Source organism: Danio rerio, chromosome 21 (assembly GCF_049306965.1).
Source record: "Danio rerio strain Tuebingen ecotype United States chromosome 21, GRCz12tu, whole genome shotgun sequence".
Lineage (NCBI taxonomy): Eukaryota > Metazoa > Chordata > Actinopteri > Cypriniformes > Danionidae > Danio > Danio rerio.
The window spans coordinates 42586736-42614069 of NC_133196.1; the positions used below are offsets into that span (position 1 = coordinate 42586736).

Here is a 27334-nt window from a genome sequence, read left to right on the forward strand (position 1 = left end):
TATAGCGTAATAATTTATTGCTTTGTGAATGTTACAGATGTGTATGAGCATGACAAATGTGTGTAGTATTTTTAAACTGAGTAAAAACAAGACAATGAACCATGAATGAGTAACAGTGACTAAAACTTGTTCTGCAGCACACTGTTATGTTGTGGTTAAAAAAAGCAGCCTTGTTGTGTGACTGTCTTCAGACAAAAAATAATGTTGATTTGTGTTTACATTCAAACGATTAATTCCTTCACCATGCTGTATCTAAAATAGTGCTGTGTAACATTAGAAAACTGTCATCCTGTTGCCATCATGTTTTCACGTTTTTTAGTGGGCAAGTAAACTGGACCTCTTAAAGTATTTGCATGCTGTTAATAATGCATTACACCGCAATGCCCTTCCTGATAGATAAACTGAACCAATGTGGAAGTCATAAAATTAAAGGGTTAGTTCACCCTAAAATTACGATTTTGTCATCATATTCTCACCCTTGTGAGATATTAAGATTTATCTTCAAAAAACAAAGGAAGAGATTCTCTCCTTAAAAGTTTATCGATTATCTATGGTAGCAAAGACAATTGAAACAATTTAAATTAGTGATTTAATCCATGTATTAATATGGATTTTGTTTAATATCTAGAGTAGTGGGTAAACAAACTTTCAGCAGAGACAAAAATTTGTCAGTTTCAAGTTAAAAAAAATGTTCGATTGTGTCCTTATTTGTGTTCCATATGGTTCTAGAATGACATTAGGAGAGTAAATGGTGAAAGAATTGTTATTTCTGGGGTACTACCACTTTATAAGCTACATCAACCTGTATTAAATACCAGAATCTCAAATATATAGCTAACTTTTTCAATAACACTTTGCAAAAAGGTTCCGTTAAGCAAAGATAATGTATTTACTTGCATGAACAAACAATGAACAATACATTGTAGTGTTTATTCATCTTTGTTAACATAAGTTAATAAATATAAAGTTGTTTATTGTTAGTTCTTGCATTAGCTAATGTCAACAACCACAGCCCTGCAGTTTAATAATGCATTAGTAAATGTTAAACTACAATTAATAAATGCTATTCAAAATATTGTTATTAGTATATATTTATAATTGCACTTTTTTTAATTCAGAGAGGAAGAAAACATCCACTATTTTTTTTTTTTTGCTGATGATGTCTTATTCTTTATATTTGATACTGTATTTCTCTGACAAATCAATCAATAAAAAACTTAAATAAACTAAAATATAACTGCGTATTCCTAAATAACTTGTTCATTATTAATTAACAACTACAAAGAATGAACGAAACCTTATTGTAAAGTGTAACCACTTTTATAAAGTTGTTCATTGTTAGTTCTTGCATTAGCTAATGTCAACAAGCACAGCCCTGGAGTTTAATAATGCATTAGTAAATGTTAAACTACAATTAATAAATGCTATTCAAAATATTGTTATCAATGCTATATATATTTATAATCGCACTATTTTTACTTCAGAGAGGAAGAAAACATCCACTAATTTAGTTTTTTGCTGCATGATGTCTTATTCTCTATATTTAATACTGTATTTCTCTGACTAATATGCATCAATAAAAAACTTAAATAAACTAAAATATAACTGCATATTCCTAAATAACTTGTTCATTATTAATTAATAACTACAAAGAATGAATGAAACCTTATTGTAAAGTGTAACCACTTTTTCTTACCTCATTTCCCTTGATAATAACTCTATAAATGTTTTAGAGTCATTGAGGAAAATGTTAGGTAATGTTAGCTAGATTATTGTACTTGATAAAGGGATCTGGTCAGTTCTCTGCTATATCTTCTTAAGGTCCAAGCTCTACTTCATGGCCCACATTTCACCTCCAGATTTGGACTGTCGTGTATGACCCATTTATCTCTGCACAAATTTTTGCTGATAAGAACAGAAGTGAATTATGAGGATTTGGGAGCGAAAACTGGGTTGCGTTGCATGGCAGGAGTGAGAGAATAAGAGGCGATATAAGAGAGCAGCTCAGCATTTCTTTTGTAATGTGCTCTTTTGTAACATGTTTGTCCGGTTTCATTATATATGCTGCCTCTTTTGTGACCACTGTCACATTCAGCATCCATCGCTCAGTGTTCATCTAATCCTGCTAAGCACTATGATTTGATGTCTTTTTTTTCTACTACCCGTGCTCCATTTCACAGCTTGATGACCAGCGACGCCACCTATAGATCCATCAAGCACACAAGTCTGCCAGAGCGACTGTATACTTGACAATTGATTAAAGGCCTGTTCACGCCAAGAGTGGTAATTATATTAGTGTCAACAACACACAGTATTGTTATGTTTAAATGTTTTCTTTATCCGCACCTGTAAATTCATCCTGAAATGTAAGCTACAATAGTATTTTTTTATTGCGACTTATATCCAAGTAAAACGACTTCTCAAGTAAAAATAAATGTAGGACAGAACTTCTTTCATTTCGTTCCACTGAGAATTGAACAGACTGCTGTTGTTGTTTGCTTATTGGTCAATCTTATGTGATTGACAGCTGGCCCGCTCCCCTCTCCAGCATCACAGAATACATGCTGTAAAAGGGAGGGGATTATTTTATTTCATTAAAGATTATAACGGCACAAGAATGACAAATTTAAATAGATAAATATTTAAGATATATAACTACTGCAATATTCCATAAAAAATAAGACTTTTTGATTTAATGGTTACTTTAAATGCTAAAGCTCATAGAATTAAAAAGATAATTAAAGCTTTATAGTTACTGTTATCATTAAATTTAGCACTCTTGCCATGAACAGGCCTTTAAAACATTGATTTACTTTACAAACTAGATGCTGTTTATGTAAAAAAAAACTCTTCTCATCTATCATAAGCTCAATATGTTCTCTTTATATCTATAATACTGATTAGAATAAAAATTTGATTGTTTTCATTTTCATTTTTGAGAAAAACAGATGTGAAACGGAGCTAACTGGCAAAGTCACAAAGAGAACTGAGGTAAGAGCAGAATAAAAGCTTCTCCTCTTGTTTTGGTTGTGTGTGGGTAGTGGTTCTCGTCTCTGAATATCAGTGGTAAAATGGCAAGCTCTGTGAACTGTGTACAAAGCTCCTGGAGAAACATACTGTATTGGCCTTTAAATGTTACGAAGAATGTCTTCTGAGTAAAGGCATGGTTGGATGGGATGTACTGTGGACAGAATAGCTGAATTCAGAGTCAAAACTGTTGTCAGTGGTCACATGGGCTCCAGTTTCAGCCAACTGAGGTCATCTGACCTAAAAAAAAGAAAAAGAAAGAAAACCTCGGTTTAAAAAAAAATTAGGAGTACACTAGAGCTCTGATGGTATGTGTAGGCCTTTATCTTTTTTAAAGATGCTTCTAGCAAACTGTACTGCAATAACATATCACACAAAGCACTGCGATACGGACTGTCATATACAACTATGTTGCAGTGACTCGAGTGTGATTATTGCTCAGTATGTACACTAGTCAACATTTGAAGCCGATCATAAAAGATTTTCAAAATTGTCTTAAGATAAGAATGGATGCTGTTTAATAGTTTTAGGACAATTATGATGAAAAGTTTTATACCCCTTATACAGTTGACTAATGTATTACAGCTGCACAATTTATCAGAAAATAACCATTACTGCGATGATAGTATATGCATCATAAATACCGACGTGTAATTAAATTACATTTATTGTATGCTTTGGTTGTTTATCTAAATTTGACCAAATAGATTGGGTCTTATCTTTATCCCTATCTCCCTTGATGTTCTGCAATTGGCTCGAGCAGCCCAAAGGTGTACGCAGGGCTTAAAATAAAGAGCTAGAGTTGAGACGTGAGAGGAAAATGACAACAGCCAATCAGAGCCAGAATATCTGCTGAGGTTTTAACTCATTCATAGGGCCCTATCATACACCTGGCACTATGCGGCGCAATTGTTATTTGCTAGTTTCAGCTTGGCGCAAGAGTCGTTTTGACATTTTGCACCACACTTTATAAGTAGCAAATTTATTTGCGCTCATATGTGCACCCATAGGCGTTCTGGTCTAAAAAAGGAGGTGTGTTAAGGCACATTGTCTAAAGTCCAGCGCAGAGCGCGTTAGTTGTGCGCCTCGCTTACACACTGCTTAATACACACAGGATGTACAGCAATACGCATATATCTTTACAAATGAAAAAGAATTAAAGGATTAAAATATTACAAATATTATTATTTTCTAGCCTACATTAATATAAAATCGCTGCCACCATGCCTTCATCATCTCGGGGGACTTTATTAGTTTATTCATGACAATTTGCTTTTGTATAATGTTACTATTAGTAGTAGTAGTATCATTAATTATATGAAAATATATTTATTTATATTTGTTTTATAAAAACAAGCTTAGATTTGTCCACCTGTCAGGTTTTAGACCATATGGGGCATAGCATGTGTATTTGGATATAACTCTTCACTTCGCTATTATTGTTCATTTATTCATTTGCTGGAAATTAGAACTGAATTTAGAAATAATTTTGAAACAAATCTTTGCGCTTAATAAACAAAATTAGTTATGTAGGCTAATGGATGTCTGTGCGTACAACACGTTTCCCTATCCACAAGAGTGAAAGTGAAAGTAAAGAATGAGCAGGCTCATTCTTTAACCTTGCGCTGTAGATGCTCTGTTTAACTGTGTTGTCTCTCTAGTAAAGCACTCAGTTTTTTCCACTTACAAAGTCCACCATGTAAATGACAAATGCGCTGTGGCACGGTGCAACTGACTCTTAAAGGGAACGGGAGATGATACTCTGATTGGTTTATTCTCAAAACACACCTATAACTCATTTAGAGAATAAGCTCAACCCTGTTAGACCATGCACCATGGCGCAAAGCAGATTTTTCCATCCTTAAAATAGCAAAAGTAAATTCAAACATGCCCTTAATGCTTTTGCGCCCTACGCTTTGGACTTTGCGCATTGATCATCAAAAAAGAGCCCCTAGTGTTGTAAAGACTAAGACCTATGATCTTGCGCAGTGCTGATATAGAACCACATCACACTGCTACTCGTGATATTGCTAATATCTATCTATCTATCTATCTATCTATCTATCTATCTATCTATCTATCTATCTATCTATCTATCTATCTATCTATCTATCTATCTATCTATCTATCTATATGTGTGTGTGTGTGTGTCTGTGTATTTATATATATATATATATATATATATATATATATATATATATATATATATATATATATATATATATTTATATATATATATATATATTAGAAATAGTGTGAATTTGGATATACTGTTCTAGTACTGCATATTTTTTTCACTCACTATGGTCTATATAGTTGGAAAGTTTGTGATTTCAGATGTAGTCATTGTTTTGGATGGCATACTATTCCAAATATTTATGCAGTATACTGAGAAAAGTATGCAGTTTGTCAGTATATGCTAGCACTTTCATGGCATATGAAAATATTTTAGTTGTGGGTGAATAAAAACACTTGTTTTTTGAACATAAACGTTCTAATGCAAGCCAATACTAACAACTCCACTTTTTGAGTCCTTGGTTATACTGGCTGTTTAAAAACAAATGAAGGTTGAAAAGGTTTAAAAAGACGGTTGAAAAAAATAATTTAATGCAACTCTAATGCATCCAACTACATTTAGATACACCCTCAGAATATGTTGTTTATAATTGGATTTTTGTCAATTGAATGTTTCCTCGTATAAATGAAAATGCTTTCATCAAGCTAATGTGATTAAGCTGATAATTGTTAACAGGACTGCAGGGGTTTTCTCAGTCATGTAAACATGCAATTAAATCCTTACTCTGAGGCCGTACTCACACTAGGTACAGTTGCCTCCAACCGGGCCAAAGCACGCTTGTCCCCCCTCCAGTCTCCCCCGACGGCCCGCACTCACACCACAAACGGGCCTCGGCATGCTTACGTCATCGCTGCTGGGCTGTTCAGTGAGAAGCGCTCTCTCACTCAGCAGCACAGTGGAGATTTCTCTAGTTATATCGTTATGCAGTGACATGCAGTCAAATATTTTGCCAAACAGTCCTTAGGGAACACTTTTGGCGCTCATAAACAATCATAAAGCTCTCGTGCTGCAGGAAGAGGAGGTTTGTTGATGGTGCGCAGCTGTCGTGCAGTGAGGAGTTCTCGTCTTTAATAAACTACGGCAGTTTGTGTTCACTGAACAGTAAGAATGATTAATAAATCCATATGAAACAGCCCCTTAAAAGTCACGTCTCGCTTTCAGTTTCGGGCTTTGGCGCGTTTTGCACTCACACTACAAGTGTACCACGCCAAAGCCCAAGTGAACCGCGCTCAGGCACACCTCTTCCAACCGGGCCAGGGACAGCCAAGTGAACCGTGCTTGAGCCCAATTCAGCGCACTCGAACTTCTCAAACGATCCGGGAAACGGGCCTGGGCATGGTACGGATGGCATAGTGTGAGTAGGCCCTGATTCTCAAAAAAAAAAATCACATTATTGATGCACATTTAAATGCAGTCGGTGAGGGGCATCTTTTCTCAATGAAAGCTCACTCACTCTGCCTCTGCCTTTGTAATCACTCTTCCTTCTGCCAGTCTCTCTGCCACCACAGAAACGGCGGGTTCAACATTCAGTCCTGCGGCAGCCACCACCTCACCATCCCTGCAGTCAAACATTCAAAACCCATATTTCAAGCTCTAATGAGAAAACTTGTATGGAGACAAGAGGCAACAATCCCACAGCTGCTTACTTGAGGTAAAGTGCCAAAAACTTCATGTTCTCAAACTTCCCTTTCAGCACCATCTCAGTGTATCCCTCCCCATATCCTGTGCATATTGAACAACATGAGCACAATTGTGTACGACTACATCTATATTTGTGTTTTACTATTGTGAAAGTAAAAGGGCCCACCAGCGTATCGAATGGTTCTCCCGAACAGGACGGTCCAGTAGTATGGCACTGTGTTTAGCTCCACTTCTCTGCACAGCATGTTGAGAGCTGCAATCCTTCCTAATAAAGCACAGTTTATTAAAGCAAATTGATCATTTTTAAAGCCACAGTATTTCATCCACAGCTCAAAAAACACCTAAAATCTCAATTGTATTTTGGCCACTGTAACACATGGCCACTTTTAAGACATGCTTTGCTAATGTACTCACAAGTTAAACAAAAATAAACACATCTCAGAAGTTTTGATTACCATGTGCCTGCGCTATCTGCCAATGGCCAAGGCTCACTTTCTGGCCTTTTGCCATTTTGAGAGGAAAGGAGGTCAGATCTCCAGCACAGTAGACGTCTGTTATGTTGGTCCTCATGTACTAAACATACAGGGACACGATTAAAAAGCACAAGCGTGATGTGACTGCTAATTTTTAAGTTTATAAACACTTACCTCATCCACAATGACATAGTTCTTTGAGTCCATTCTTACTCGACTCCCCTTTAGAAACTCTGAATTCGGACTGACACCTTGAGGAGATGAGCACAACATTTATGTTCCAGTTATTTAAACTGAAGAATAATTTGTTCTCACTTCAACAACTGCCTTTAGCAAGCACTTTTGGGCCAATTCTGGCAAAAATTTGGCACTGTTGGCTCAGTCTGAGCATCAGTATGAAGATAATAAGCCAGAGCTGTGCCAAATCTATACAACCCTCCCGGGTGACTGACACATTTTTTTTCTGTGGGCCGGTCTTTGCTCAAACTGTTCTAAGCGCAACAGGTACACTCTTGGTTTAGTTGTATAACCTCGAGGAGTGACACATACAACTGAGGTAGGATCCAAAATGCAGGTTTATTTGTAGTCAGGCAAGCAATGGTCAATACAGGTGCAAACGGGTATGTGAAGGCAGTCCAGAATCGTAATCAGTAACAGGCGAAAGGCACAAAAGGCAGGCGGCAGACAAAGACAAGGAGGCTAACAAGGCTAAGGTCATTACACAGAATAGCAAGACTGTGAAAAGCGTTGTAATGCTACTTACAGTAAACAAGACTCGGCCAAGTGAATGAGTGAGTGTGTAGGTTAAATAGTGTGTGCAATCAGTTTCTGAAAATCCTCAGGTGGTGCGAGTAATCAGTCTAGATGAGGAAGCATGTGTGAGTGTGACCGGAGTGCATGTATGAAAATGTAGTCCAGAAATGGTGGATTTGTAGTCCATTGTTATAATTAGTGCAAACCAGCGATCTTATGGGATATGATCGCTGGTAATCGTGACAAGTTGTGTGTAACCATCTTTGGCCCAAGTTCATACTGTCACAGACAGGCCACTCTCAGAATAAGGGAGCCCAGATGACATGACAAAAAAAAATGTGTTTGGTCGTTGAACTGTTTGATTAAGTGTGCTCCCTCCCACAACTACAAAGGACGATTCGCTCATTGAAAAGCTGTTCTATTGGGTAAAGTTAAATATTTTGCAAAAGTTTAAATACGTTTGAGAAGTAGTTGCAGTTGTCAGGATGTTTGCAGGGTTAAGTATAAATTGCCGTTGGTCGTATATTGGTAATGTTTGTGTACGTAGTATAACATCTGAAATGGTGTAAACATGTTGATGAGTTTTATTAACTGTAGGTCTAGGCGTTTATGTTTGTTTGTTATGGCAAAACTCAATCACAGCTATTATTTACATGGCTAATACATTAAAACATCACACATGTGCACCTATGCTTGGATTTATCTTGTTTTATGTTTTTCTTTTCTTACTGTGTTGTCAATAAATATTGGGTTGGTATTATTGTTTGAGTCTTACCATTTTCTGCACTGTTTGGATGTCTACTCGTATCACGTGACACATTGACTGTTTAAATGACCTCCAGTCGTAGTTTGTTGTCACCCTGATGAAGGCGAGACTATCAGACTGTCTGGTAGCACCTGCGCTAGACTTGGACCACATAAAATAAACCCTATATGTTGTTTTTAAAGGAAGTGGGCCAGATATGGGCCAGATGGAAATGTATGTGACGGTTTCCAGTGTGTGTGCCGGTTTTGGGTAACGACCCAGGCGTATATTTTTGCTATCTAGTCTGTACTGTACTTACCAATTGCAACAATTAACAAATCAGCTTCAATAGTGATGCCGCTCTTCAGTTTCACTGCCTTAACCTGTAGTAAGCACAAAAGTTATGATGAACAGGATGAATCCTTGTCCAGTTTGGTGTTTCTTATGATCTATTTTAATCAGTTAACTTCCAATAAAATGGATTCATGTGCTGCACTGTAAATAAATCCTGCATTCATGTGCTGCACAGTGAATTGTGTAAAAAACAATTCATCCATGTTGTCTCAACACAAATCGAACTTAACAAATTTTATTGAATTTAACATAAAACAATTAAGTTGTCCAAAAAATATCTCAAGAATTGTTGTTTCAGCTCATTTTATATAAGTAATTTAAACAAGCAGTAACATAATTTGAGTCTGATTTTGAAGAAAGAAAGATAGATAGATAGATAGATAGATAGATAGATAGATAGATAGATAGATAGATAGATAGATAGATAGATAGATAGATAGATAGATAGATAGATAGATAGATAGATAGATAGATAGATAGATAGATAGATAGATAGATAGATAGATAGATAGATAGATAGATAGATAGATAGATGCGGCATTATATTTCACACACATATGCAAGGTGATTGAATATGAAATTAAAATACAAAACATACTGAGCCATTAAGTAAAAAAAAAAACAACAGTTATAGCTACTTTAAAGGAGATTATTGACGTTTTGAAAAAAAAAAACTGAACTGAACTGAAACTAAATTATTAAAAATAAACCTGCGAGACTTAATTTATGTCCTGCGGCAAAAATATTTTATTATACTTTTAACAATCTGCTTAAGGTAGGTCAATTTATTTTTTCTTTTGATGAAGCAGCATTCAACTTAAGCTCTTTAGACCATGCTGCTGACCGTTTCTCAGTGTTTCACGTACTGTACGGCAATGTCTTTAAATAAATAATTTATTTAGGCCTATTTTCATTATTCATTTATTTTCATTATTCGTTTATTATTATGTACAATTGTTGAGACATAAATGAGATAGTAAAATATAATCAACAACGAAAATGGAAATAAAAACAGAAATAAAACATAAATGAAAATGTCTTGTCTTAGTCCTATCAAAATAGCAAACACTGAACATCTTTCTATATTTAGGCTGCTTTATTTATTTATTTATTTATTTATTTAAGACTACTTATTTGTACTAAATGTTTGTGCTTTCATTTTAGTTGTCTTTTACTTCTTCAATTCTATTTTCCAAAACGAATCCTCTTTGCACTTAAAAAGTTTACAATAAAGCCTGTTAACAAATTTTAAATGATTAATGAAGGAATTATTATGATTTGACTTATTGTTTAATATCATTTACAAGCACAGTAGCTGCTGTATGGGCTATTTCTGTCCGTTCGCATCCTGTCCCTTTGCGCTCCCTGGCAGCTCATTCACAAACTGCGATCATACACTAAAAACAGAGCGGCACCTATTTCAAACGGCGGCAGTACATGCTGCGGCGTTAATAGCCACTTTGAACTCTCACCTACTGTAGATAGATAGATAGATAGATAGATAGATAGATAGATAGATAGATAGATAGATAGATAGATAGATGATAGATGGATGGATGGATAGATAGATAGATAGATAGATAGATAGATGATAGATAGATAGATAGATAGATAGATAGATAGATAGATAGATAGATAGATAGATAGATAGATAGATAGATAGATAGATAGATAGATAGATAGATAGATAGATAGATAGATAGATAGATAGATAGATAGATAGATAGATAGATAGATAGATAGATAGATAGATAGATAGATAGATAGATAGATAGATAGATAGATAGATAGATAGATAGATAGATAGATAGATAGATAGATAGATAGATAGATAGATAGATAGATAGATAGATAGATAGATAGATAGATAGATAGATAGATAGATAGATAGATAGATAGATAGATAGATAGATAGATAGATAGATAGATAGATAGATAGATAGATAGATAGATAGATAGATAGATAGATTTTTAAGTTAAGTTGACTTTACCCTCCTATTTTTGCCCTGAACTTCTGCGACAGCATCATTCATGTAGAACGTCACCCCTTTCTCTTCCAGCATCTCAAAGAACAAGCAAACCAGAGTAAGAGGACCATTTTAAAGCAGATGTTTGAAATGTGCATTATGTTGATATTGCCCTGATCACAAACCGTCATGGTGACCTTTCCTATCTCCCGGCCCAGAGTCTTCTGATAGGGCAGTTCACTGCTGCCGATGACTGTCATACTGCTGGACGTGTCTAGCAAATAAGCTGCCACTTCCATGCCTTCAACACCACACACAGCAGAACAGTTATTTTGGTAATACAAAACAAAATGTAAAAATAAAGGCACAAAACAATTGGTCAACACTTTTGTGTTTCAAATATACTTGTCATCTAAGAGAAACACGCATCTATTCATCCGTTCATCCATCCATCCATCCATTCATGCATCTACCTTTCTTTCTTTATCTATTCATTTACATACCAATAAAAGAAGTGCCCACGATGACTGTCCTGCAGCCCGTACAGGCATAGTGGACGCACCTGGCATCCTCTGGTGTTTCTAGCATTAGCACCCTTTCCAGGTTTGCACCCGGGCAGTCCAGACCTTTTGCTCTGTAAAACAATGATGCAGTAATGTGTTTTCCTACAAACATACTTCACAAAACATGAATGAATGAGATATTCTTTTCAGTTATGAAGGAACAATTTTGACAAATGCTGAAAACTAATATTTATAAATTTGTTTGTGTGTGTGTGTGTGTGTGTGTGTGTATGTATGTATATATATATATATATATATATATATATATATATATATATATATATATATATATATATATATATATATATATATATATATATATACACGTATCAGAAATATAAATCAGAATTATTAGCTCCTTTTTGAATTTTTTTTTTTCCTTTTGGAAAAAGTTTTATTTGTTTTATCTCGGCTAGAATAAAAGCAGTTATTAATTTTTAAACACAGTTTTAAGGACAAAATTATCAGCCCCTTTAAGCTACATTTTTTTTCAATAGTCTACAGAACAAACCATCATTACACAATAACTTGCCTAATTACCTTAACCTGTCTAGTTAACCTAATTAACCTAGTTAAGCTATTAAATGTCAATTTATGCTGTATAGAAGTGTCTTGAAAATACCTAGTCAAATATTATTTACTGTCATCATGACAAAAATACAATAAATTAGTTATTAGAAAGAAGTTATTAAAACTATAATGTTTAGAAATTAGTTATCACCTTTAAACAGAAATTGGGGAAAAAATAAACAGGGGGTCTAATAAATCGGGGGTGGGGGGGGGGGGGTGTAATAATTCTGACTTCAACTGTATTATTAGCCCTGTTTATTTTTTCCTCAATTTCTGTTTAACAGAAAAAAGAAAAAAAAGAAACACATTTCTTAAAATAACATTTCTATCAACTCATTTCTAATAACGGATTTATCTTTGCCATGATGACTTTTTAAGACTCAAGCTTATAGTGACATTTAAAGGCTTAACTAGATTAATTAGGTTAACTAGGCAGGTTAGGGTAATTAGGCAAGTTATTGTATTATGATGGTTTCTTCTGTAGACAACCGAAAAAAAAAATAGCTTAAAGAGGCTGAAAATATTGACCTTAAAATGGTTATTACAAAATTAACAACAGCTTTTATTCTAGCCAAAATAAAACAAATCAGACTCTCTCTAGAAGAAAAAATATTATCAGACATACTGGGAAAATTTCTTTGCTCTGTTAAACATAATTTGGGAAATACTGAAAAAAAGAAAAAAAATCAAAGAGGGGTTAATAATTCTGACTTAAACTGTATGTATATTCATTCATTCATTTTCTTGTCGGCTTAGTTCCTTTATTAATCTGGGGTCGCCACAGCAGAATGAACCGCCAACTTATCCAGCACGTTTTTATGCAGGGGATGCCCTTCCTGCCTCAATCCATCTCTAGGAAACATCCACACACAATCATCCAAAAACACACTCAAACGATATAGATCATAGTTTATCGTATCATAGTTTAGATCAATAATTAGCACCAGATACTCACCTGCACCCTGTTGCTATCAGAATTTGGTCATAACTCTGGATTAACCCATCATCAAATGTCACTGTTTTCTTGTTTGTGTCTATTGATAAAGCCTGCAGAAATGACAACTCTGAGTTTGTTGTATAATCAATGTGGTATAAATGAGAAAGAACACAAGTTTTATCCTCACCTCTTTCTTCAACCAGACCTCAATATCATGTTTGTGGAAAAAGTCCATTCTTCTCATTAACAGACTGTCGCTCTCAGCATTCATCACCTAAATCAGAATTGAGTTCAACTTAATGTAAACAATGTCAAAACTACATTTCCAGCCTTCAGCCTCACACAATCCATCAAAAACCATTCTAATGTGCTGATTTGGTCCTCAGAAAAACATCTTATCATGTTGAAAACAGTTCTACATAATATATTTCTTTAAAAACAATGACACATTAAAAATAATAGTACATTTTGACAAAAACAACTAAGCTAATTTATTTATGACTTAAATAATTGTTATGTGAGTATCCTCCTAAGTTAATGCAAAATAGAAAATTAAAAATGTTCAAGATCCAACTATACATTACAAATTTTATCTTAACCACTTGAGGTTGGCCTTTCTAGAATATAAATAATAAACTATAATTCCACATGCCTTGAGGAATAGGCAGGTATTATAGAGTAGTGGTACCCCAAGTGGGGGTCGGACCCCCTGGGGGGTCACACAACATTGAGTGGGGGTCGCCTGGTGATTTCTAAAAATCAAATACATTTTAATAAACTATTAGTAGTGCTATATTTTACCCATATCCAACAAAAAATCTGTAAAAAAATAAAATAAAATTAGCCTTCCCAAACAGCAATAACATTAGTTGAAGCACACCACATTTTTAAGCACTATGATAAGTGCTTAAAAATTATAAATATAAATTTATAACAATTTATAAATTCATAACACATAAATGCAGATCAGTACTGAATGTGGAGCAGTGGTGGAAAAAGTACTGAAAAATTATACTCAAGTAAAAGTATCATTATTAATTTTTTAGAGCACTTCGGTCAAAGCTGTTTTGCTTTAATAGTACTTAGGTAAGCTAAACTGTATATTTAAACTGTATTATAGCAGCAACTGTGTTTTGATTTTGAGTATGTGTAATATAACTTTTGACCCAAACTACAGTACTTAGTCTTTTACAAATAGAGTACTGTGCAGATGATCATCAGGACAGCAGTGTGTACTTTTTTACAGTATAATGCAAAGCTAATCATGTAGTATAAAGTATGCTCTTTTTGCAATCCAGGCCCATTGCAGACATGACATAACCACAATAGCGTATATACATGCATCTACATGCATTTCTCTGCAGATTCTTGGTGAAATTAACATTAGGAGGCAGCAAAACAACAACCTTTTGACACAAATTATGATAATAGGGGCATGATTTGCAATCATTTTTAAACTTGTCATTTTGCTTGTTAGTGGCTTTATCTACATGAATATATCTATATAAAATATGCCTATATTATCAGTAACATTCAAATGTGAACTCAAAATGTGGCGCTTAAGTATTACGTACAATAATCACTTATTGTAAACAAAAAAATAAAAATTCAATGCATTTTTAAGAAATAGTCACAATGAATATCTGAATCACAAACATTTTAGGAAAAGGTTTTTGTATTGTATCAATTTTTAAAACTTAGCCTATTTTTTGAACATATGTTTTTCTTTAGTAAAAACAATATAATAAACAATATTTCCCAGATCTTGTGGCTCACCTTACTGAGTCTGGTTTTGTCATATGGAAGGAGGTCGTCTCTAGAAACCATAATAATCCTGCCGCCATAGTTTTCTTGCCGTAGCGTCTCAGCACACATTAAGCAGGCTGCGCCTGTGCTCAACATCATACCAACACACACACATGTTAAACATTACACAGAAAATAAATGACTCTATGTCAGATATGTTTCTCTCACCTCCTCCGAGGAGCATCACAGTATGTGACACCGACTGATCTCGGACTCCCATCCATTTTACACGTTTAGGCTGACCCCGAATCTGCACAGAAAGAGTTTTCCACATTCGACAGCTCTCATAGTTTGATTTTGTCTTTTAATATAGAGGATAAAATGCACATATGAAAGTACTTTACCCTTTTCTTTACAGACACATACACTTTGTTGTTTTCGACTTTCACCTGTCAAGATGAAACATGATGAAGTCAGATGAGAATGTCTAAATTGAAAGTCAGATGAGAATGAGACTAAACATTCTATGGGTCAAATGTTTGGATTAATTATGATTTTGAAACTTCTGAAGTCTCTTATGCTCACCAAAACCAAAGCTGCAAAAGTGTTTTCAGTGTCACAAGATCCACAAGAAAAAAACATGTTGGTGCTCATGATGATTCTGAATATTATTAATTCTGAATAACTTTTTGTAAACTTTGATATCTTTGTGGAAACATCTCTCCTAAATTCTAACATCATGTATTATTGTTTTAATTATTATTAGAACACAAAGATATATATATATATATATATATATATATATATATATATATATATATATATATATATATATATATATATATATATATATATATACACACACACACATAATTGTAATATACCTGACCCATTTGCTCATGATTATTGAGCAAGCTCATACACGACACACAAAAAGGGAAATGAATGAGGAGGCATGTAGAGATAACGCAAACTCTAAATCAAGTAATTTTAGCATGTCAAAGTCATATTTATGTGTAGAAAATATATTTTCCCAACAATAAAATTGTGGCTAGTTGAAATGGCGAGTGGCTAGTAATGTTGGAAAACTACTAGCCACATCGGCTGGTGGTCAAAAAAGTTAATGTTAAGCCCTGTATATATATATATATATATATATATATATATATATATATATATATATATATATATATATATATATATATATATTTATTTATATTTATATATATATATATATATATATATATATATATATATATATATATATATATATATATATATACACTTGAAGTCAGAATTATTAGGCCCCCTGTTTATTTTTTCCCCCTATTTCTGTTTAATGGAGAGCAGATTTTTTTTTAACAGATTTTTAAACATAATAGTTTTAAAAACTAAAATAATAACTAACTTCTTTTATCTTTGCTATGATGACTATGTGATGATGTTTTACAATACATTTCTATACCGCTTAAACTGCCATTTAAGAGCTTAATTAGGTTAACTAGACAGGTTAGGGTAATTAGGCAAGTTATTGTTTAATGATGGTTTGTTCTATCGTAAAAAAAAATGTAGCTTAAAGGGGCTAATAATATTGACATTAAAATGTTTTTTTTAAATAAATTGAAACCCATTTGTTGCCAAAATAAAACAAATAAGACTTTATCCAGAAGAAAAAATATTGTCAGGCATACTGTGAAAATTTCCTTGCTCTGTTAAACATCATTTGGGAAATATTTAAAAAAGAAAGAACATTTCAAATATGATAATTCTGACTTCAACTGTATCTATATAATCTATTATATATTTTACACAATATTTCTTTAAAAAAAATAATAACTTTTTAAGAATGACTTAGTTAAGCTTTTTGAAATTGAATTTGAAAAAATTGAAATTGAATTTGAAATTGTAAAATTTGTATGTACTGTCATCATGTCAAGTCAAAATTAATTAATTATTAAACATAAGTTATCAAAAGTGCTATGACTTAGGAATAAAAATACATATAAAAATCACATGAGAGCTAATAATTTTATATAAATGACACATGCATGTAATGTTAAAATAAATTATTAATTTTCAGCATTACAGCTCTGTATGAAATAATTCAGCCAATTTTTGACAGTACCTTGTGGCAGGGCAGACAGTCAATCCCAGGATACTCCTCCAGGTCTCCAGTCTTCACATTAAAACAGGACCCATGCCAGGGACAGCGCACCCTACAACCCGACAGCACCCCTGCAAAGCACACACATGATCACTTTTTCAGCAGCGCTGTACTTCTTGTGTTTATTCTCTGTGAAGATACAGTAGATATCAGTGTCACCAAGCTTGACATTGGCAGAACCTGATTTGCATGTTACTAGATCCGCATATTTGTTGATTCAGGTACAAAATTCAACCCAACCAATCAGATTTGAGGGCTTGCAGTCAGAATTGGCTGCTTCTGTATCCTTCTTATTTTTCTCTGATTTTAGCAATAGCCTATTTTCAGACAGGAAAGATGTTCCAGGACAACCAAATATGTCAACCCTGGAATGCACATTTACACTCACCAGCCAATTTATTAGATATGTTCAAGAATGTAATCAGCCAATCACAGGGCAGCAACTCGATGAATTTATGCATGTTTATGTGGTCATGCAGATCTGCTGAAGTTCAAACTGATCATCAGAATGAGACAGAAAGGTGATTTAAATGACTTAAAATGCATCATGGATGGTTGTTGGTGCTAGATGGGCTGCACTGAGTATTTCGGACGCTGCTGATTTACTGACATTTTCATGCACAACCATTACAAAGAAAGTATCTAAAGAAAATATCCAGTAAATGGCAATTCTGTGGATGAAATGCCTTGATGCCAGTGGTCAGAAGAGAACGAACAGACTAAGGCCCAATCCCAATTCTACCTCTTAGCCCTTCCCCTTACCCCTACCCCTTGTTTTGCGCGCGCACGCCAAGAGGTAGGGGTGTCCCAATTCTCTTTAGCTTGAAGGCGTAGGGCTAAGGGGAAGGAGGGAATAACCCTTTGAACGAAGATTTTTCAGGACCACACTTGAAACCAAGGGGTAAGAAAATTTCCCAGAATACACTTGCCACAAAGGCAGTATTGCTGAACCCGGAAGTAATGAGATCCACAAATTAGTATTTTTTGTCATTATTACAAACCTTTACGACAAACAAACATGTGTTTTTAATATATTCATTACTGCTTTCGTGTTTTACCGTCATGCTTTTTGGAAAAATGCTAAATTTTGCGATCTATAATCCCTATTAATAACTCCTGTACAGCAGTCCCACTGCATTCTGACACTTGAATAGCCTGTCAGTAATGTCTAGTGGCTGTTAATAGGCTTTTTACAGTGTCTGCTATAATGTTAATGTTATTTTTAGTGTGTTTACATTGATGAATATGGCCACGGTGTAAATACACAGTAAAGTTACGATCTTGTTGCCACATTAGATCCTTATGATAACATACTATATGCCTTCAGTGATTTACTTAAGATAAATACCAATAAATAGCACAACTGGAATAACTACAGCAGTCGCGATCGTCAGATCTCACATGAAGCATCAGATCACGAGGATATATGATGACGTGTGCAGGTGGTATAGTGCTGTCCCAATTCTTTGGGGTAAATTTTGAAGCCCTTCCCCTTAACCCTCGGTTGTAAGGGCCAAGGGGAAGGGGTATGAAAATAAATTGGGATTGAGCCCAACAGACTCAAATAAACACTGATTACAACTAAGGACTGCAGAAGAGCATCTCTGAACACACATCACATCAAATATTGAAGCAGAGGCTACAGTTCATGTGGGCTCAGGAAAACACCGGAACAGTAAAAGATTTGAAACATATCTTAGTCTTGACTAAGTCTTGAAACATATATTTTCTGTATTATTTGTAATTTCTGTTATAAAAATGATGCATTTAGTATATGTTCATAAACACTCTGGTCAACTCAGGTACATTGGTTATAAAAAGGCATGACAATCTGTGTGCATGCAACACAAAATGGTGGAAAATGTGTTGACTTTGTTAGTGGTTTATAAAGTTTAGCAAAAAGTTAAACAACAATTAGTAACAGAATCAAATGTTCCCTATTATACATTTTGGATTGTTCTACATTAATAAGGGATTCAGTTTTCTGGAAATTATACATTTGTTGTTAATAATTCCAAATAAATGAAAGAAAATGAATGTAAAATGCTTGAGATGTGCCCAGGGCCGGCGCGTCCATAGAGGCAACCTAGGTGGCCGCCTAGGGCGGCAGTATAGAGAGGGCGATGTCCGCGACACCTCCCCCGCGTCCTCAGATATATTCGCGCATAGACGATAGAATAGAGAGGGCGGCGTCAGCGTCACCTCCATCAGCACCCGCGTGTCCTCAGTTATATCCGTGCATAGGGCGGCAGAATTGAGGTCCTCGACACCCGCGCATCCTCAGTTATATCCGCACATAGGGCGGCAGAATAAAGAGCGCAGTGTCCGCGACACCTCCCTCCCTCACTCAGCATCCCTCAGAATTGAGGTCTGCGACACCCGCGCATCCTCAGTTATATCCACGCATAGGGCGGCAGAATAGAGAGGGCGGTGTCCGCCAGTCCGCGACACCTCCCTCCCTCCCTCAGCACCCGCGCGTCCTCAGTTATATCCGCGCATAGAGCGCCGGAAAAAAGGTCCGTGACACCTCACTTCATTTTCATAACCGGTCACTTTCGTTTTCACATTGGGGTTGAGGGCGGCGTGATCGTCCTCTGCCTAGAGCGGCAGTTCAGCTTGCTCCGGCCCTGGATGTGCCTGCAATCTCAATGTGTTATAAACAGCTTAACATCAATCAGTCCTTGCATTAATAGTTCAGGTTGAGTGTGGCGTAATGGTGAAACGGTTCCACCACTAAGAGCAGAGTGTGAAGATTTAATTAGCAGATTAATATCACAGTTTTGCTCAAAATATTGCAATGAGCACAACATCATGGGTGACATATCAGAGTTCAAAAGAGGACAAATTGTTTGTGCGTGTCTTGTTGGCGCATCTGTGACCATGACAGCAAGTCTTGTTGGTGTATCAAGAGCCACGATATTCAGGGTAATGTCAGCATAACACCAAGAAGGAACGAACCACATTGTAGTGGACCCAAGAGGAAGCTGTCTGAAAGGGATATCCGGGTCCTAATCAAGATTGAATGCAAAAACAAAACTACAGCTTCCCAACTCACTGCAGAATTAAATGTGCACCTCAACACTCAATGCCAAAAGTTGTTTTCAATGGTGCCACCAACGAAAATCTTGGACTGTGGACAATTTGAAACATTTATTGTTCTCTGATAAGTCCACCTTCACAGCCTTTCCCAAATCTGGGAAAGTTATGGTTTGGAGAAGCCCCAAAAAAGTGTACAAGCAAACAGTCGCATGACTAAAGTGAAACTTTCATTAACTGTAATGAAAAGTGCTCTTCATTAACTGTAAGCCGTTTTATTCACCAAGAGAGTTTTCCTCGTTCATTCTCGTCTTTGTTTACATTCCCATGCAAGCACACGTGATTACTGCGCTGCTGCGAGTCAAAACTTAGAGATATCTGCAAATATTTTTCAATGGAAGTCAATAGAGGAATATGACTAGTCATAATATATTTGCAGATATCTCCAATCTGATTTCGTACTAGTACAATTGCAATTGCAGATATCTCTAATTGTTATTCTGACTAGTCGAATTATAATTATGACTAGTCAAAATATAATTAGAGATATCTCTAAATATATTTATGGAGTCAGAATAAAAATTTAAATGCTAAAAAGGCTTGCCATAGAGAGCGCTTCTGAACAGCGCAGCAGCGATGACGTAAGCGTGCCGAGGCCCGATATGGTGTGAGCGCGGGCCGTCGAGGGAGACGGGAGGGGGGACAAGCGTGCTTTGGCCCGGTTCGAGGCAACTGTACCTAGTGTGAGTACGGCCTGAGAACCTGCACTGACCAGCTGGCTCCCATTTTCTCACAGATCTTCAATAGATCACTGGAACAGCACAAAGTTCCATCCTGCTTTAAACGCTCCACCATCATCCCAATCCCGAAGAAGCTAAAGATCACAGGACTCCAAACCTGTTGCCTTAACATTTGTGGCCATGAAGTCATTCAAAAGACTGGTGCTAGCATATCTGAAGGACATTACTGGACCCCTGCAGTTTGCCTATAGAGCAAACTAGTCTGTGGATGATGCAGTCAACATGGGACTGCATTATACCCTACAGCATCTGGACAAACCAGGGAACTACGCAAGGATTCTGTTTGTGGACTTCAGTTCTGCCTTTAACACCATCGTCCCATCACTGCTCAAGTACAAACTGACCCAGCTCTCTGTTCCAAGCTCTGTCTGTCAATGGATCACCAGCTTTCTGACAGATAAACAACAGCTAGTCAGAATGGGCAAAATCACATCCAACAGCCACACCATCAGCACTGGTGCCCCCCAGGGATGTGTTCTCTCCCCACTGCTCTTCTCCATATACACCAACGACTGCACCGCAAAAGACCCCTCCATCAAACTCATTAAGTTTGAAGATGACACTACTGTTATTGGCCTCATCCAGAACGGTGACGAATCTGCATTCAGACAGGAAGTGGAGCGGCTGGCTTTATGGTGCAGATACAACAACCTGGAGCTGAACACACTCAAAAAATGATGGTGAACTTTAGGAGAAAACCCCCATGCACTCCTCCCACTTACCATTATGAACAGCACTCTGGCTGCAGGAGAGTCATTCAGGTTCCTGGGCACCACCATCTGTCAGGATCTGAAGTGGGACATTCACATAGACTCTATTGTGAAGAAAGCCTAGCAAAGACTGTACTTCCTTCGTCTGCTGAGGAAGTTTAACCTGCCACAGGAACAGGTCGTACAGTTCTACTCACCTGTCATCCAATCCATCCTCTGCACTTCAATCACCATCTTTTTTGGCTCAGCTGCCAAAACCGACCTCCATAGACTACAGCGAATAGTCTGGACTGCTGAACATATCACTGGCACTACCCTTCCTACACTTCAAGAACCTTACTCTTCAAGAGCGAGTAAAATGGCGCGCAAAATCACTCTGGATGCCTCACACCCAGAACACTACCTGTTTGAACTATTACCGTCTAGTCGGCACTTCAGAGCACCAAGCACAAAAACAGCCAGACACAGGAAAAGTTTCTTTCCCTGAGGCCATCTACCTTATGAACAGTTAAATATCCCCCAACTGTGCAATAAATATTAATATTAATATTAATAAATAAAAATTTTGCGAACCATTCTATAGTACCATGTGCACCCACTGGTACAAACATTGCATCCTGAAGGTATGTCGTGTATCAGAATAATAATGCACCAATACACACAGCAAGACTGGTGAGAGGGTGGTTTGATGAACATCAAAGGGAAGATGAACATCTTCCATGGCCTGCACAGAAACCAGAACTGAATATTATTGAGCCACTTTGGGGTTATTTGGAGCAGCAAGTCAAAAAACATTTTCCTCCACCAGCATCACATAGTGGCCTGGAGAGGAATGCAGGAAGAATGTTTCAGAATCCTTCTGGCCACTGTGCAGGACTTGTATCTGTCACTCCCAAGACAAACTGGTGCTGTACTGGCTGCAAAATGGAGCCTTACATTATACCATAATGAATTATTGTGTCTAAAACCAGGCATTTCAGTTTCATTGTGCAATCCCTTTACATCAACTGTGTAATGCTATCAACTAAATATGGAGCAGAATCTCAAATCAGTGTTTCCAGCACCTTGTTGAATCAATTCCGCCAAAAATATTTCCAATCCAGTATCAGTTAGGTCTACATAATAAAGTGGCTGTTGAGTGTACTTAAAAAAAAACGTATTTGTAATGCTTTACCTTCACTTAACGGAGCACCATAGTGTGTGCACTGGTTACTGATGGCACTGTACACTCCGTCACAGCGGACCAGCAAAACATTGTGATCACCAACCTCAACCTCCATCATCCTGGATCACAAGAACAACACACACTTAGACATCTTGAACTTTAAGTGTCCTTCACAGGAAGTACAAAACATTTAAAAACAAACAGACAGAAAAAAACAACAACCGCGAAATACAGTTTCTGTGAATGAGTTTTTGTGAATGATGATTTTGTGAAATATTAAACTCTCATAAATGTGATCCTGGACTTCAAAACAGGTCATACAAAAGGTGTATTTAAAAACCGATTTATACATAATCTGAAAGAAAAATCAAAAACTTTTTCATTAATATGTGGTTTGTTGTAGGAAAACATATTTTACAATTCTATAGGGGCATCACAGTGGGTAGCACGATCACCTCACAGCAGCAAGAAGGTCGCTGGTTCGAGCCTCGACTGGGTCAGTTAGCATTTCTGTGTAAAGTTTGCTTGTTCTCCTCGTGTTCGCATAGGTTTCCTCCATAGACATGCGGTACAGGTGAATTGGGTAAGTTAAATTGACCTTAGTTTATGTGCGTGAATGAGAGTGTATGGATGTTTCCTAGTGATGGGTTGCAGCTGAAAGGGCATCTGCTGCGTAAAACATATGCTGGATAAGTTGGTGGTTCATTCTGCTGTGGCAACCCCAGTTTAATAAAGGGACTAAACTGAAAAGAAAATGAGTGAATTTTTCTATTAAAAAAACAAAAAAAACATTGGGTCTGGTTTGAAATTCTGGGATCTGAGGTTTTTTTTTTAAAAATACAGTAGGAATAGATATTTTACAGTAGGAATATTCAAAATACCTTCATGGAACATGAAAAAAAATTATAATTTTGACCCAAATAATGCCAGAAATACCCATACAGGACACAAACAGGTATGTATATGCTATAATACAGATGAATATGATATGAGTTGATGTTGAACCTACTCTCCATCTCTGAGATCTGCCTCATCACAAACAACATCTGTCACTTCTTCTTCTGGATCCAAACCAGCTTCTAAACCTACAACCACAATGACCAGTATTTAACAATAAATCACAACTGTTATGATGTAGATTAACATAGCAAGAACAATGCCTTGGAGGAAAGCATAACACATTTATTTCAAGACCATCATGCTAATTATAATGTCAAATGAAAGTCAACATTATAGTGACTGTCAGAGCGATGAACATTAGCAGTTTTTGCAATCTTTTTCTTAAAAAAACACCAATAAATGAAACCTTAGTCTACAATTTGGCTCAAAATAAAATAATTGTAGTTTTCTGTCATTATTATTAGTAGTAGCAGCAGTAGTAGTACACTTAAAAGTCTCTAAAGTTGTTCTTTTATTATTTATCTGTTTCATTAATTTTATTTCTAACTTAAAATAAATGAAAATGATCCATATTTATTTTATAAACGGCTGTAATGAAAATGAAAAAAGTTAATTCATTAATTTAATGTTTCATTTATTTCAAGTGAATAAAAAGATTTTAGTTGTATGATTATAGTTTTAGTTCACTTAAAAATAACTTTTAAATAAATAATAAAAAATAAATAAAACTATTTTAAAAATGGTTTACAATTAATTAAATATTGTATATGAGAGTAGAATTTTTTTTCTGAACTGAATTTAAAAATATAATACATTATTAGATGCTTACCTGATTGTTTCGCAGACATCACTGATCAGTAGAGAGTATTTTCTCCAAAAAATATTTTTGAAACACTATCCTTTAGGTGGAACTTAGTCATATAATCAAACTCTTTGGACGGCTGTCATGACCATAAAGATCAGTTCATAAGTTCATAATCCAGGAGACCAGACCTGTCCTTTAGACATTTCATCATTCGGAAACTCGAACACATGCATGAAGTTGGTTGCTCCAAAAAACGGGGGTCAAACTCAGTGTTTTGGGCTGGAAAAAGGTGAAAAAAGTCAGAGGTATTGCGTAAAGTGTATAGAGGGTATTCAGTTGTAAAAGAGCAATGCCATTTGTTGTAGAATAACAAGAGACGAGAGAACGGCTGAGCAAGCAGCACGCAACAATAGACATGATGGCAAACTGCGTGACTCTGCAGCTCTCTCTAAAACGCTAACAGTCCTGTTCATGTGCTCACTTCAAGATACTGTTAATATAGATTCACTTTAAAGAGTTCATACTGAGATTGTGTTTATTAAAAGCAGCGTGACATACAAGCATCATATTGCCTGTAGTTTACATGCACCATAGTCTGATAATTCATTCATTCTCTTGTCGGCTTAGTCCCTTTATTAATCCGGGGTCGCCACAGCAGAATGAACTGCCAACTTATCCAGCAAGTTTTTACGCAGCGGATGCCCTTCCAGCCGCAACCCATCTCTGGGAAACATCCACACGCACATTCACACACACACTCATACACTACGATCGAATTTAGCCTACTCAATTCACCTGTATCACATGTCTTTGGACTGTGGGGGAAACCGGAGCACCCAGAGGAAACCCACGTGAAGGCAGGGAGAACATGCAAACTCCACACAGAAACGCCAACTGAGCCGAGGCTCGAACCAGCGACCTTCTTGCTGTGAGGTGACAGCACTACCTACTGCGCCACTGCCTCGTCGTCTTTTGATAATGTGATATGTTTATAGAATTTTCATTTTCGGGGTAAACTGACCCTTTAAGCTGATCATGCTTGCTAATTCTGGGATGTCAAAGTTATTAATAAACGGCAAGAAGAAATACACTTTTGCAGTGTGCTGTAATACACTTAAAGTTTATATCTATGTCTGATCTTAGATTGTCAGATATCAGACAGTGATTCATCATTTATAAATGGTTCAAATATCGCTGTTTGTGGAGCAGCAAGTAAAGAGCATAATTATTTGGTTTAATGAGTGATATAACTCAGCCTAATCTCACAAAGAAATTAATCTACTTTCCTTATAGTCAGAAATTGGTCAGACTCCAGTGCCACCTCTGGTTTTCCCTAGCACAGACTCTCCAATGCCCCCTCTGGTTTTGTCGAGCACAAACTTTCCCCTCTGGCTCTGCCTAGCACAGTGTCTCCAGTGCTACTGCTTTTTCTGCCTCTCACAGAATCTTCAGTGCCCCCTCTAGTTCTCTCATAGCACAGACTCTCCATTGGCCTTCCTGGTTCTTGCTAGCACAGACTCACTAGTACACCTCTATGTTCTGCTTAGCTCTGACTTTTTAGTATTCCCACTGGTTCTGCCTATCTCAGAATCTTCAGTGCCCTCTCTGGTTCTGCCTAGAACATACTCTCAAGTGTGCACTTTGGTTATGCCTAAGACTCTCCAGTGCCCCTCCTGGTTCTGCCTAGCACACCCTCTCTCCAGTGCAGCTCTAGTTCTTTCATAGCACAGTATTTCCAGTGCCCCTCTTATTCTGTCTAGCACAGAATCTACAGTGTCTGTCCTGGTTCTGCCTAGCACAGACTCTCTAGTGTCACCTTCAAGTTTGCATTAACATAGGCTCTCAAGTGCCCCTTCTGGTTCTGCCTATCACAGACTCTCGAGTTTATCCACTGTGCTGCCTTGCACAAACCCTCAAATGCCCCCGCTGGTTCTGCCTAGCACAGACTCTCTAGTGCTTTCTCTGGTTCTCTCATAGCACACTTTCCAGTGCCCCTTTCGTTTTGCCTAGAACAAACTCCTCTGTGCCTCTTCTGGTTCTGCCTATCACAGACTCTCTAGTGTGCCTTACAGTTTTACCAAAGCACAGGCTCACCAGTGCCTCTCATGGTTCTGCCTAGCACAGTCTCTCCAGTGTCCCTCTAATTCACCCATAAAACAGACTCTCCAGTGGCCCTTTTAGTTCTGCCCAGTACAGGCTCTCTAGTACCCCTCTGCTGGATCTGCCAGTCTCCCTCTAATTCTCCCATAGAACAGATTCTCCAGTGCCCCTCCATTTTGCCATAGCACAGACTCTCCACTGCCTTTCCTGGTTTTGCCTAGCACAGACTGTCTAGTGTCCCTCTAATTCTCCCATAGAACAGATTCTGCAGTGCCCCTCCATTTTGCCATAGCACAGACTCTCCACTGCCTTTCCTGGTTTTGCTTAGCACAGACTGTCTAGTGTCCCTCTAATTCTCCCATAGAACAGACTCTCCAGTCTCCAGTGCCCCTCCTAGTTCTGCCTAGCACAGACTCTCTAGTACCCCACACAATGCCAACCCCTCTCCCCTCCAGTTCTGCCAGCAGTATAGTGCCCCTCTGGGGTTAATCAGCACAGACCTTCCAATGCCCCAGTTGGTTCTGCCTATCACAGAGCCTCCAGTACCCACTGGTGCCGCCTAGTACAGACCCTCTAATTTCCCAGCTGGTCCTACCCGGCACAGACTTTCCAGTGCCACCCTGGTTCTGCCTAGCTTTGACTCACCAGTACCCCCTCTGGTGCTGCCTCCAATGTCCAATAGTTAAAATGATTTATTTTCTTTACAATAATAGCAATACAATGCTAACAATAATACTAAAATAAAGTTTAAAATCATAATTTTATTTAAGCAAATTTGTTTTTTCATTTTGCAAATAAGCT

At 36.8% G+C, this 27334-nt stretch overlaps 1 protein-coding gene across 3 annotated transcripts; it reads right to left on the reverse strand.

The window, feature by feature from the left end:
• Positions 1-24773, reverse strand: aifm5 (apoptosis inducing factor mitochondria associated 5). 3 transcript variants are annotated; one of them, XM_001920876.5, is made up of 19 exons: positions 24458-24773; positions 23738-23813; positions 22738-22847; positions 16979-17088; positions 15258-15302; positions 15082-15163; positions 14884-14996; positions 13295-13381; positions 13126-13217; positions 11541-11671; positions 11223-11338; positions 11062-11133; positions 9036-9099; positions 7393-7469; positions 7201-7318; positions 6912-7010; positions 6751-6826; positions 6558-6662; positions 1-3267 (listed from the first exon to the last, which is right to left on the reverse strand). In XM_001920876.5, the coding sequence occupies exons 1-19, from the start codon at positions 24474-24476 to the stop codon at positions 3228-3230; spliced, it is 1632 nt and encodes a 543-aa protein (XP_001920911.3). In that variant the 5' UTR covers positions 24477-24773; the 3' UTR covers positions 1-3227. The 3 variants fall into 3 exon arrangements, with proteins under 3 accessions (XP_001920911.3, XP_068072233.2, XP_073791573.1); XM_073935472.1 differs by lacking the exon at positions 1-3267 and adding an exon at positions 6350-6469; XM_068216132.2 differs by lacking the exons at positions 6558-6662; positions 6751-6826 and having other exon boundaries at positions 3099-3267.
• Positions 24774-27334: the final 2561 nt, after the last annotated feature.

Excerpts from the sequence above, each read along its gene's own strand:
- aifm5 (XM_073935472.1), bottom strand. Across the intron at positions 15,303-16,978 it reads ACTGTCTGCCCTGCCACAAG|GTGAAAGTCGAAAACAACAA; the intron begins GTACTGTCAAAA and ends TCATCTTGACAG. Across the intron at positions 6,470-6,557 it reads ATTACAAAGGCAGAGGCAGA|GGCCTACTCACACTATGCCA; the intron begins GTGAGTGAGCTT and ends TTTGAGAATCAG.